General features: G+C 45.4%; 1 protein-coding gene across 2 annotated transcripts in view; it reads left to right on the forward strand.

Annotated features, from left to right (window-relative positions):
- Window positions 1-2,872: 2,872 nt before the first annotated feature.
- B4GALNT4 (beta-1,4-N-acetyl-galactosaminyltransferase 4) overlaps window positions 2,873-12,810 on the forward strand; it is a 144,529-nt gene continuing 134,591 nt past the window's right edge. The window contains exons 1-2 of one of the 2 annotated variants that reach the window (XM_089655055.1): window positions 2,873-3,197; window positions 7,236-7,475. In XM_089655055.1, coding sequence (XP_089511181.1) covers window positions 7,325-7,475 — 151 coding nt within the window. In that variant the 5' untranslated portion in view covers window positions 2,873-3,197; window positions 7,236-7,324. Of the gene's footprint in view, window positions 3,198-3,219; window positions 3,339-7,235; window positions 7,476-12,810 lie in introns of those variants that run through there. The other variant, XM_089655056.1, reaches the window with a different exon arrangement.

A 12,810-nucleotide genomic window follows, 5' to 3' on the forward strand; every position in this document is an offset into this window, starting at 1 on the left:
CACGTGGGTTTAGTGATACTTTTAAGGCAAATTGTTGGTGCTATATAAATCCTGAATAATAATAATAATAATGATAAATCTTTTTTATTTTTTGTCAATAACATGGTGTGGGTGAATTTCTTCCAGTCACAGGATGTATCATGCCCCTCCAGCCTGTGTCTTGGAATAACAAGGGGGTGAAGCCTCCATCAATCAAAATGTACTATCCCACTCCCTTTGTGATTAGCTAGTTAGTGGGCATGGAGGGGGACATGGACAGAAAGGGGAGATAGAGAACAGCAGGATCAACCAGGTTTTTTGCAGAATATGAATCCCATAGTGACCGAGTATGAACAGCATGTAATTCAGCATTGGTAGTTTTTTATAATGTGGGCTTAGTGATACTTTTAACCTCCTTGGCGGTATGATTCTTTCCAATTTTTTTGTGCTGAAAGCGGTACCATTATTTTGCATGGAAATATGTAGTTTTTTATTGTAGGCTGTAATTTTTAGGAATAACACACTGAAATCTGTACGAATAAGAGTCTATTAAACATCCCGGGTAGGATAAAATTTGAAACATGAAATCATAAATTATAATTGAATAATCATAAAAAATTATAATATAATAATAATAAATTTAATTCAATAATATAATCAAACCAAAAACACTGAAATTTGAAATACAGAGGCAAATTCGCACATCGCTGAGCAAAGTCGCAAAATCGTTTTCAGTGTCTGATGACGAATTTCCCCACGAATCATTATCACTCAATTCTGCAAGTGGTTCTGATTTACTATCGCTGTTCTCTAGCTGGTCTAAACCCGCTTTTGACGTAAAGGGACGCTTTTTGGACGCCATGGACTTTTCTCAGTTTCCAGGCAGAAAGAACACTCAAAATGCAGGCAGGGCACAGGACAAAGCAGTAGGGACAAAATATATGGGAAATGCATTGAAACAGCAATAACAGCAAATATAATTTTTTAAAAATTTCAAATTTCCCGCCGGTTCCGGTGGCCGTACGTCCCAAAGTCACAGGGACCGGAACACAGAAGCCGGATGCCGGCATCGGCCGGAGGAGATGGCCGGGGACGCTGCAGGGGACACATCGCGGGAGCGGAGGACAAGGTAAGTGCTGCAGGGACCCCCAGAGCAACGCTGCATGGTAAGCCCGAGTGTAGCTCGGGGTTACCGCTCTTGGTATAGAAATTTTACCCCGAGCTACACTCGGGATTACCGCTAAGGAGGTTAAGGCAAACTGTTGGTGCATTAGAAATCCTGAACAATAATAATGATAAATCTTTTTTATTTTTTGTCAATAACATGGTGTGGGTGAATTTCTGCCAGTTACACGATGTACCTTGTTATTCCAGACTGTGTCTTGGAATAACAAGGGGGGGTGAAGCCTCCATCAATCAAGATGTAATATCCCACTCCCTTTGTATTTAGCTGATTAGTTGTCATGGAGGAAGACATGGAAGAAAGGGAAGATATAGAACAGCAGGATCAACCAGGTTTTTTGCAGAATATGAATCCCATAGTGACTGAGTATGAACAGCATGCAATTCAGCCTGTTATTGGTAGTTTTTTTATCACGTGGGTTTAGTGATACTTTTAAGGCAAATTGTTGGTGCTATATAAATCCTGAATAATAATAATAATAATGATAAATCTTTTTTATTTTTTGTCAATAACATGGTGTGGGTGAATTTCTGCCAGTTACACAATGTATCACGCCCCTCCAGACTGTGTCTTGGAATAACGGGGGTGAAGCCTCCATCAATCAACATGTAATATCCCACTCCCTTTGTATTTAGCTGATTAGTTGTCATGGAGGAAGACATGGAAGAAAGGGAAGATAGAGAACAGCAGGATCAACCAGATTTTTTGCAGAATACGAATCCCATTTCCGGTAGGACAGAATCCAACTCTGGAAGTGATGTCTCGTGTTGTATTGTAATGTATTCTGTCCTTGCCTGGTTTTGCTCTTTTGATTTGTTTCAGATGAATGTCGTCCACATTAAACACAACTCATGCGATCTGATATTGTCCCAGAAAAATGTTTGTGCTTGTCCCTTGGAATAATTTCAGACGAAAGCTGTGTACTAACGATCAGATTATGGTACGGCAGCTGGGAAAGCGCTGTTTTTTGTCCGATTTTCTAATCGTGTGTACTAGGCTTCGGGAAGTCGGAATAAAAGGATGGGAGTGATGAAGGCAGGACGCAGGACGCAGGACACAGGACGCACACTGTTCTCAGCAGACTCAGGACTATCCATTCCCTCACACAGCACACAGCGCTGCATCCTGTATCAGCTCGAAGCATCACTGCAAACACAAAGGCTCCATCCATCCACTCGGACTCAACCATCCCGCACAATAGGGGAACGCTATAACCCCAATAATAACATAAAACCAACACTCTCCCTTAACTAGTCGTATTTTGCAAAAAGTATATTCGTTATGTTTTGTTGACAACAATCCCGTAATATCCTGGACAAAACAAAACGAAACGCGAATTCGTGATCAAAAGTGTCGCCTGTCTCCCCCCTTCAAAGAAAATAGTCTTTCCCGCAAGGTGTGCGCGCGTTGGCGTGGAGATGGACGCCGGGGTGCAACCTAGCCCTTTGCAGTCCCGTTAAGCCGTTTCCTTGATTGGCCAGCTTCCAAACCCTCGCCCGCTGATTGGACGAAGCGTGCCCGTATTTAGATTGGTCCCGTTTCAAGCTGGGCTGCGTTGCAGCGTTGATGCTCCGGAGAAGAGACAGCCTTGGGGGAGCCGAGAGACGGCTAAAGGCCGGGCGCTGAGGGAGACGACACCCACCGCGGAGGAGGCCGCTTCAGTCTCCGGGGGGGAGGGTTACCTTGGAAGTTGCTGGAAGGGAGCGGGGTGGGGGGGGAGTATGGAAGAGAAGAGACACGTCTAAGGGGGAGAAGAGACGGCCGAGCCGGAGACACCTGTGGAATGACGGGGAGAGGCGCTCCTTGTGGGTGAAGGAGGTGCGGGGACCGTCCCTGGGGAGCTCGGTGACCTTCCACACAGCCAGCGCCTTCATCATGTCTCCTCACATGGAGTGCCGGGGATGATGGAGAGTCATGTGAGAGGCGCCCTGTGCCCAGCATAGCCCGGCTGTCCCTGGATTCCTGGACGATCTGCCGCCTCTGGATCTCGTCTCCTCTACAGCTCCCTCTACCCGATGGAGATCGCCTGCTGAAGGTGGCCCTGTGTTCCCTTCCATCTTCTCTGTGTTCTTCAAGGATCAGTCCACCCCAGACCTCACATTTCACAATCTCCTCCATCTAAACCCTAGCTGGATGGTTACTTCTTCCTGGTGATTGAATGAGAAGCACATACCAGGTGTCCTTTTGCTTCATGCTATGTTTTCATCCTTTTTTTCAGCATTTTTTTGCACCCCAGTTCTTCTTTCAGACACCCCCTGGCTGCTATGTGATCCAGCATCAGCTGCAAAGCGTTGTCCTGGACCGGCTTCCTGATCATGGAAACAGTGGTCTGCCTGTGTGTGCTGGTATGGAGGTCTGTGGTCTGCCAGGGGTACAGGTGACAACGCTGGAGCACAACTGGGGACAGTTGTCACCCTCTAAGGCTATTTGCGCGCCAGACGTTTAGCCCCAGGTGGAGGGCTCCAGCCCATCTACACAAAAGGTGCCCTATGCTCTTAGAATCTTCTTTATTCTAAATCAGGGGTCTGAAAACTGCGGCCCGGGGCCAGATGTGGCCCTTTGCTTGCCTTCATTCGGCCTTTGCGGAACTATTCCTTCCACGGATATGAGGTACTATTTCTTCCACTGACACCAAGGACAGGGCACTAGTCCTCCCACTGCCACCATCAATGGAGTATTATTGCTCCCACTGACACCATCAATAGGGTATTATTCCTCCCACTGCCACCATCAATGGAGTATTATTCCTCCCACTGCCACCATCAATGGAGTATTATTCCTCCCACTGCCACCATCAATGGAGTATTATTCCTCCCACTGCCACCATCAATGGAGTATTACTCCTACCACTGTCACCATCTATTCCTTCCACTGATATGAGGTAATATTTCTTCCACTGACACCACAGACAGGGCACTAGTCCTCCCACTGCCACCATCAATGGAGTATTATTGCTCCCACTGCCACCATCAATGGGGTATTATTCCTCCCACTGCCACCATCAATGGGGTATTATTCCTCCCACTGACACCATCAATAGGGTATTATTCCTCCCACTGACACCATCATTGGGGTATTATTCCTCCCACTGCCACCATCAATGGGGTATTATCCCACTGACACCTTCAATGGGGTATTATCCCACTGACACCTTCAATGGGGTATTATCCCACTGACACCATCAATGGGGTATTATCCCACTGACACCATCAATGGGGTATTATCCCACTGACACCATCAATGGGGTATTCATCCCACTGCCACCATCAATGGAGTATTATTCCTTCCACTGCCACCATCAATGGAGTATTATTCCTTCCACTGCCACCATCAGTGGATACTTATTCCTTCCACTGCCACCATCAATGGGGTATTATTCCTCCCACTGCCACCATCAATGGGGTATTATTCCTCCCACCGCCACCATCAATGGGGTATTATTCCTCCCACCGCCACCATCAATGGGGTATTATTCCTCCCACCGCCACCATCAATGGGGTATTATTCCTCCCACCGCCACCATCAATGGGGTATTATTTGTCCCACTGACACCAGAGCAGGTGAATTAATTCTCCCACTGACACCAATCATTTCATTTTTTTTGCTCCCACTGACCACTAAGCTTCTGGCATTGTTTACTCCCACCAATGCCAGGGCATTTTCTACTTCCTCCGGCCACCCCCCCCCCCCCCCCCAATATTTAAAGGTCAGTATACTGGCCCTTTGTTTAGAAAATTTAAATCCATTGAGGATAAAAGGATCCAATACCCATAAAATTGTTGATGCGTTTCATCCCTAGTGGGCTTTAGTCCAGGGGGTCCATCCCCACTGCCTGCTGCTTGTGAAAGTCAGGAGTCTGGGGATCTATTGGCTTCTTCTTTGGAGGACCATGGCATGGGTGATCAACCTGTGGCCCTCCAACTCTTGCAGAACTACAAGTCCCATGAGGCATTGCAAGTTACATGCATGACTCCCAAGGCAGGAGCATGATGGGACTAATGCAACAGCTGGAGGGCTACAGGTTGAGCACGATGGACTATAGAGTTGATTTGACTAAAACTGGAGAATGCAAAATCTGGTGCAGCTGTGCATGGTAGCCAATCAGCTTCAAGCTTTAGCTTGTTCAGTTCAGCTTTGACAAACTGGAAGCCGATTGGTTTCTATGCAGAGCTGCACCAGATTTGCACTTTTTAGTACATCTCCCCCTATGTGTGCATGCTGCGCACTTTTTGTGTGATTTACTTTTGTGCGTTGAATTATGCTGTGGATGGGAGGGGCTGAACACTTTAATGCCAAGCGCTACTCACACTCTGGTCTCTGTGTATCTGGGGACATATGCTTGGAATGCAGAATAACTGCTCTCTGGGTATACAACCCTCAACAAATACACTGCTAAATGTAAGCATTGCTGAGTACATTGTCCAGCTGCAGCATGGTTCAGCCTGCCAAAGACTGACAGGCTGCAGGAAGCCAAATCCCGGGAGCACTAAAACTCTGGGATTGGGCACTACAGAATAAACACCTAGTGTGCAAGTAGCTTAGCCGGAAGTGCTTGAAAAGGACCTTCGTGGCAGGGTTCACCAGCTGTTATTTTAAAGCTTCATTCAAGGCAGAATATGATTCCTCCATCCTCTTTTCTTAACCCATCCTGCAGGGTTTTTATTCTCCCTTACCTTGTGATGGAAGTTATACTCAAGACTGGCCATACACTATACAACCAGGACTGTACACTCTATACAATTTATCAAAACTATGTTATTACAGTCTATTGTAGCAATTACAAACCAGTTTGGTCTTTGCACTGCATAGTAAGTGGTAGATCTGAAGACGATTGTACAATCAGGTTGCATAGTGTATGGATAGCCCAAGTCAGCCATCCAGGTGAATTACCAGTGTTGTGTCTGGGGGCCTGGGACCGCTAACCCAAAGCTGTAGTTTGTCCCCACCGCTGGCTGGACCCCTACCATCCCTTTTCAATGATGTCATTCCTCTTCTGAATTCTGAAAGAACCCCACCGCTGGATGGCCAATGGAAAGTGTCCACAGCATTCAGGCAGTGAAGTGGACACCTGAAGAAGGACCCCACCTGTCAAAACAAAGGAAAAGTAAGGCTTTGACTGGAGCGCCGTGTGACTGACAATTTTCAGTAAGTAAAATGAACATTTAGATAGGTGTTTTTTTTTCTCCCCTGCCAGCGATTAGGTTGGGGGGGAGGGGGTCATTTTAGCCTGAACATTGACAATATATTCAAACCTTCTCTGAAACAACATTAATATGTTGATGCTGATATTATTATTATTATTATACAGGATTTATATAGCGCCAACAGTTTGATCAGCACTTTACAATATAACGGGAGACAATACAGTTCAATACAAGAGGGAAAGGGATATAAGATGTTACTATTGTCTTACTGTTGGGTTTAGATCTACTTTGAGGTCTTTGGTGATAGCTGCCCTTGATCACCCATCACCAGCCACGAGCTGTATCCATCAAAGGTGGTGCCTGACTTGGGTTTTTACATTTATTTGACATGGTTGGGAATGCAGCAGGAGAAGTGAGACTCTATGTCAGCCCCCACCATTGTAATTTGGTAAAGAGATCTGAGCTATTCAATGGCAGTGGGCAATTGTGAAATGTGTCTTTTGGGTGGATCGATCCTTGATGTTATTTATTTTGGTAATAAATCTTTATTTGAAGTCTGGAATGTGTTTTAATATTTGCTAGGGGTTTTATCCTTCATGTATATTTAAAGATTAAAGTGCAAAGCGGGAAATCCACAGACTGGAGCTTTCTGGTGGAATATGTTTCCGGATTTCATTTTTTTCTACTTTTATCCCTTTGATGTTTTAATAATTTTGGAGCTGTGCCGAAGCCAGTTCAACAGGTGCCATTGACAGATGTGTGCAGGTGTCTCGTCTGTAATGATCTTTAGGGGTTTAGAGCGATCCGGTGAGAAACAAATTGTGTTGCATATTATTGTAACATCGTCTGTCTCCAATGTAAGTCTGTGGTGTTCTTGTCTGTCTGATTTAATGAAGTCGCTGACAGTATTTACCCACTCATATTCACAGACACCCCCTCTGTCTTCATGCGCCCTGGAAGTGTGTAAGGGAGCCCTGTCCGCGGCCCCGCCGCTGTGCCTGGTGATGGTGCCAGCAGGATGCCTTGGTTGCCAGTGAAGAAGATCCGCAGGCAATTTAAACTTCTGCTGTTGTTGGTTCTACTAACCTCAGCCGTCTGGGTCACCTACCTGCACATCAGTCTAGCAAGACAGGGCAAAGCTCTGAGGTTGCCCTTCGTCTACGGTAGAGGTAATTCTTTTTAAATATTTCTTTTGTTCTGTCACTGGCTGACATTCTTTTTCCACCAGTAGTATGCACACCATAGTGGTGAGGGGGGCACCGCTCTTGCTAAGTAGTATGTTGTCTTACTTTTGTGTGATGTGATGCATGAAGGGTCAGATCATTCCTGTTTTTCAAGTGTTTTGGCCAGTGATTGGCTTGTGGTTTTGAAACATACATCCAACGAAGATCAGCTGATTCCCATTTACACCCAAGGTGTAATGTACAGTATATGACCGTTCTGAGACTACATTGGACCTGCGTTCCTTTGTGTTTAAGGTAAACTTTTACTGCAGGCAAAACTGTTCAAACTCTGCCTGTGAATGTGTTTTGTGTTCAAACACATGCATTCAAACAGTGGTGCATTCCACTATTAGGCAACAAACCTTTAAAAGGCGAAGCACAATGTGCAGTATTCACTAGTCCATAGCTATACAACTTTCACTGTGTGCACCATGGAATGCTGGAATCTGCTTGGGATGGGTTACTTTACTTATGAAAGGATTATTACGAATTGCCATATTCTAAACCAGAACCTCAGTCAGACCACTAAATACACAGATGAAATGCATATATGAAAGCCGTTTTACTTGCCAAAGGATTTGTATCTCTGCCTATGCAGTCATGAGATTTACACAGCTCTGACACACAGCACAGCCCTGTCTGCCAGTGTGGGACAGCTGATTTATGTCTGCCGCAATTAAAAGTAGACCGTCACCCTCTTAACCCACATTACATTAAATTAATGATCACTTCCCCAGTCTTTGCATCACATGTCCCAGAAGCCTGGAGGCCAAACATGTGTGGCACCATTCTGGGGCCAGCTATTTCTTCCTGTTTTTCAAATGGCCCCCTGATGACGTGCCATGGTGCATGCGCATCATCAAGGGGATGGCTGCAAGAGCCAGGAAATAAAAGCCGGTCCTCTGATGTTGTAGGAGGAAGATGGCAAATCTCTGGATTCCATGGGTGGGTGAGTATGCTAAGTTTTTTTTCTAGGTTATGCTTGATTTGGGATTGAAATGAAAGAAAAATCAAAGGGAGTGGGGGTGGGGGTGAAGTTCTTATTTAGGTTACACGTACAGATCTTGCCCTAGACTGGAAAAATTGAAGGAGACTGATGAGCTCATCACTGTTTCCCTTTGCTCTGTGCTCACCATGCTCCTTTTGCGAATTCTACTTCTCAAAGTCTGAGCTCTCTTGTATATGGACTTTAGGAGGCAGATAACAAATCATATTTGGGTCCTATGCTGCTTGTGATTTTGCCCACATTTATGAATTGTGTGGAAAATATGTTGCAGTGATATTCATGTCAAGGGACATCCCAATTAGTTTTCACAGCTCAAAAATGTGCACGAGTTACTTTGCTGCTTTCCTTGCAAGTAAGGCAGCCTATTGTAATGGTCTTCCTTGGGTATGACAATGGACATGTGCGTGGCGCATTATTTGCATGCATTAGCACTTTAATGTGAATGCAGCCTTATAGCTGCCTAGAATTCAGCTTTATTAGGCTTGTCAGAGTCTTTGTGTAATGAGGTTTATGCTGACGTTTCAATCAAGTTGGAAATATTATTTTATTTTTTTTTTTGCTTGTGTTTGAGTCTAAAACAGTGTTTTCTTCGAAATTCTAATCTATTGGCTAATATTCAAAGCAAACATGTGGCTTCTGGCAGTATATTAATATGACTCCCTGGATGTAAAGCAAGCATTTGTAATGCACTCTGGCTTATCTTGCCTCGGTTTTCTAGGGACTCTCCTTCCTCATTGGCTGAGACAGTAGAGGAAGCCATTGGCTCCCACTGCTGTCATTCATAGCCAGTGAGCCAATGAGGAGAGAGGGGTGAGCCCTAGTCGTGGCTCTGAATGCGAATGGAGGCTCAGAACAGCGGCTTGGGAGCAAGCTTGCTCTGGTGCACCATATCAAGCTGCTTTCTTTGGGGGCACTCAGCAGGAGGGAGAGGCCTGGAGCGCCAGTAGAGGACCTGAGAAGAGGAGGATTGCGGCTGCTTTGTGAAAATCGCTGCACAGAGCAGATAAGTAGAACATGTTTGTTAATTTAAAAAAAATGCCTTTTAATATCACTTTAAAGCAACCTTAACCACTTGCCTACTGGGCACTTATACCACCTTCTTGCCCAGGCCAATTTTCAGCTTTCAGCGCTGTCGCACTTTGACTGACAATTGCCCGGTCATGCAACACTGTATCCTTATGAAATTTTTATCATTTTTTTCACACAAATAGAGCTTTCTGTTGATGGTTTTTGATCGCCACTGGGCATTTTATTTTTTGCACTATAAACAAAAAAAACAACTAAAAAATTTTGCAAACAGGTTATTTTTCTCCTTCAGTGATGTGCATTGATGAGGCTGCATTGTGGGGAGCACAGATAGGCGGCACTGATATGCAGTAATGATGGGCACTGATAGGCGACACTGCTGGGCACAGATCATCAGTGCCCTGATGATCAGCGCTGATCTGTTTTCTGAGAATTGTTGGTTATCGGCAATACTTTCCTCATGCTGTGACATCGTGAGGAAAGTGCAGCCGACAACCGGCAACTGCATTTACCCGGTGATCTGCAGTGTCATTGGACACAGCTGATCACGTGGTAAAAGGCCACTGTGATTGGCCTTTTACCACAGCACGTGATCAGCTGTGTCTGTAGGAGCTGTGTGCGCATGGGAGAGCGTGTTCTGGGAGGACATCATGCCGCCCTCCCAGAACTGGACAACCGCACTGTAGCCGTCATTCAGCTATAGCCCGGTTGCCAAGTGGTTAAAGAGGTAGAGATCTACCTGAACAACATGGGAAAAGTCAAAGATCATTGGACAGTGTCACCTCCTTACACCTGATTTAAACTTTTAAATTGCCGTACTACCGTGTTGCAATTGTGTGCAATTCATGACAATCGTGTTTAAATCAGGTGATGAGGAGGCCTCATTCACTTGAATGGGTCATGTTTGACAGGTACTACACCCACCAGCCATGACAAGGCATATAACTCCTGCTGCAGCTGTGACATGTGTACAACCCTGGCCATTGCAGTTAATAGGGGGTGCGGTTGTGGTAAAAACACTTCTTAGCTATGGTATTTTACCTTCCTCCAAACTGCAAATGTAAATGACCTTTTACTGTTCTGAGCCCCCTATAAGGCTGCTTTAACACGGATGTACTGCAGCTTACTTGCACTGCGGGTGCAGCACAGTGCATCTATGACTTTCCTGGGTTAGCTGCGCTTTGCCATAGACTTTTATTACATCCTGCAGGTGTGGTGCACTTTCACAAAATGCACGGCCCCGGCAGGATATAATAAAAATATATGGCTAGGTGCAGCAAACCCGCAGGAAAGCTGCAGACACAATGCACTGCACCCGTGGTGCGGGGAAACCGCAGCACATCAGTGTGAAAGCAGCCCTATACTATTGAGCCCGCTGTGTTGCTTCACACTGACCTGAAGATCTTTCCATTCGTGCTGCTGGCACCACCCTGGAGACAACTAGCCGAGATAAGAGGTGGAGTGCAGTTGGTATCACTCTGCATGGGACAGGAGCCAGCACAACAGAGGAGGCATCAATTTATGTGGCTCTTGCTCACTGCTACAGCTCCAACTTTACAAGTAGTCCCTCTGCATTGCACTCTGTTTAATGCTCTGGGTGGTGGATCAGAAAGCCCAGACCGCAATCTACTAGTCACCTGGCCATGATCTACTGGTAGATCGCGATCTACAGATTGCTGGACCCCTGATTAAAGTGATCCTAAAGGAATTTTTTTTTTTTTTTTTTTATAAATCATAAACATTTTATACTTACCTGCTCTGTGTAATAGTTTTGCATAGAGCAGCCCTGATCCTTCTCTTCTCCAATCCTCCACTGTTGCTCTGGGCTCCCCCCTGCCAAGTGCCCCCATACCGAGCCGCTTGCTGTGCATGCTTGCTCCTGAGCCTCACTCTGTGTGTCCAGTGACACACAGAAGAGGGATCAGCTCTGCTCCCTCCTCACTGGCTGTGATTGACAGCAGCCAATGGCTCCCGTTGCTGTGTCTAAGCCAGTGAGGAAGGAGGGAGTCAGGAGAGAAGCTGCTCTCATGCAAATCGCTGGATTGAGATCAGGCTCATGTAAGTTTTGGGGGGGGGGAAATCTGCACACAGGGTTTTTACCTTCATGCATTCTATGCTTGAAGGTAAAAAACGTCTTTAGCACCACTTTATTGGCCAGTATGGAGGAATATAGGGGAATGCCAAAGTGCAACCATCATAGCAATAGTGGTAGTTTGTATGACATCTTCCAGACTTTGAGGCTTCCAGGACACTCTGGAAATCAAAAAGCATACAATCATCTGGGACTGCCTGCTGTACAGTTAGGGTGTTAACTCCTCATGGTTGAAAAGCCACAGGTACAGGATAGCATGTGACAAGTTGTTTTATTAATACATGACCGCATTCAGTTCTCCTATGACTGCAGCTGTTGTTCCTCCTCTGGACGTTTGGCAAAAGTACCAAACACTCTTATCTGTCAGTTGTGACTATCATGATAGGTGGCTGTATCTGTTATGGAGTAGGCCACCCGCAGCTGAGAGGGAATGGACAGGCAGCTCAGTCTTCTCATGTATGGTATAGTCTCCGGTTCAGCATGTATTTAGCAGCTGCCTGTGTACATCGTAAGATCTTTGATCATAATTAGAGAATGGGCTTTCTGTAAAGTTTTTTGGCAGAGGTCTGGGTGGTGGGAGGAGTCCTATAATTAGAAGTCTCAGTGGTTTGTTATTACAGTTACTTGGCTTGCCCCTTGCCTTCCCCGCCCAAGCCTGTGAGTCAGGCGGGGTTCTTCCAGCTGGCAGAAGAGAAGCAGTTGGGAGGAGGTGAGGCTCTGGGATCCCCTCAGACAGAGGGGTGGGTTTGCCCAGGAGAGACTTGTGCAGCACTGCTGATCTATCCTGCTGACTCTCTGGAAGGGATTTGATCACAACGCTCAAGTTTCAAAGAAGTGGCTTAAATGTGCCAAAAAAAAAAAAAATTAAAAATTGACAGGGCATCTGTTGTTCTTGTTAGTCGTAGGCTCTTTAGGATTCCTAAATTTGATAAGCGTCTGTAATAGAAAGTTTAAAACATCCAGTAGACTTTTCTGTTCTCATGAGATCTTTTGTAAATTGCTTAGGCAGTAAAAGGATGATTATTTTTCTCTGGGAACACGATATTTAATATCAACTACTCTTTATTCTGTAAACAGCATGTTCTAATCTTCAGATGGCTCAATCATTTTTAACTTTTCACTGTCTTGTGAATTAAAAGTCTGCTAAGGGTCCATTC

Source organism: Staurois parvus, unplaced genomic scaffold (genome assembly GCF_062004578.1).
Source record: "Staurois parvus isolate SC_StPar_1 unplaced genomic scaffold, SC_StPar_1.0 ptg000818l, whole genome shotgun sequence".
Taxonomy (NCBI): domain Eukaryota; kingdom Metazoa; phylum Chordata; class Amphibia; order Anura; family Ranidae; genus Staurois; species Staurois parvus.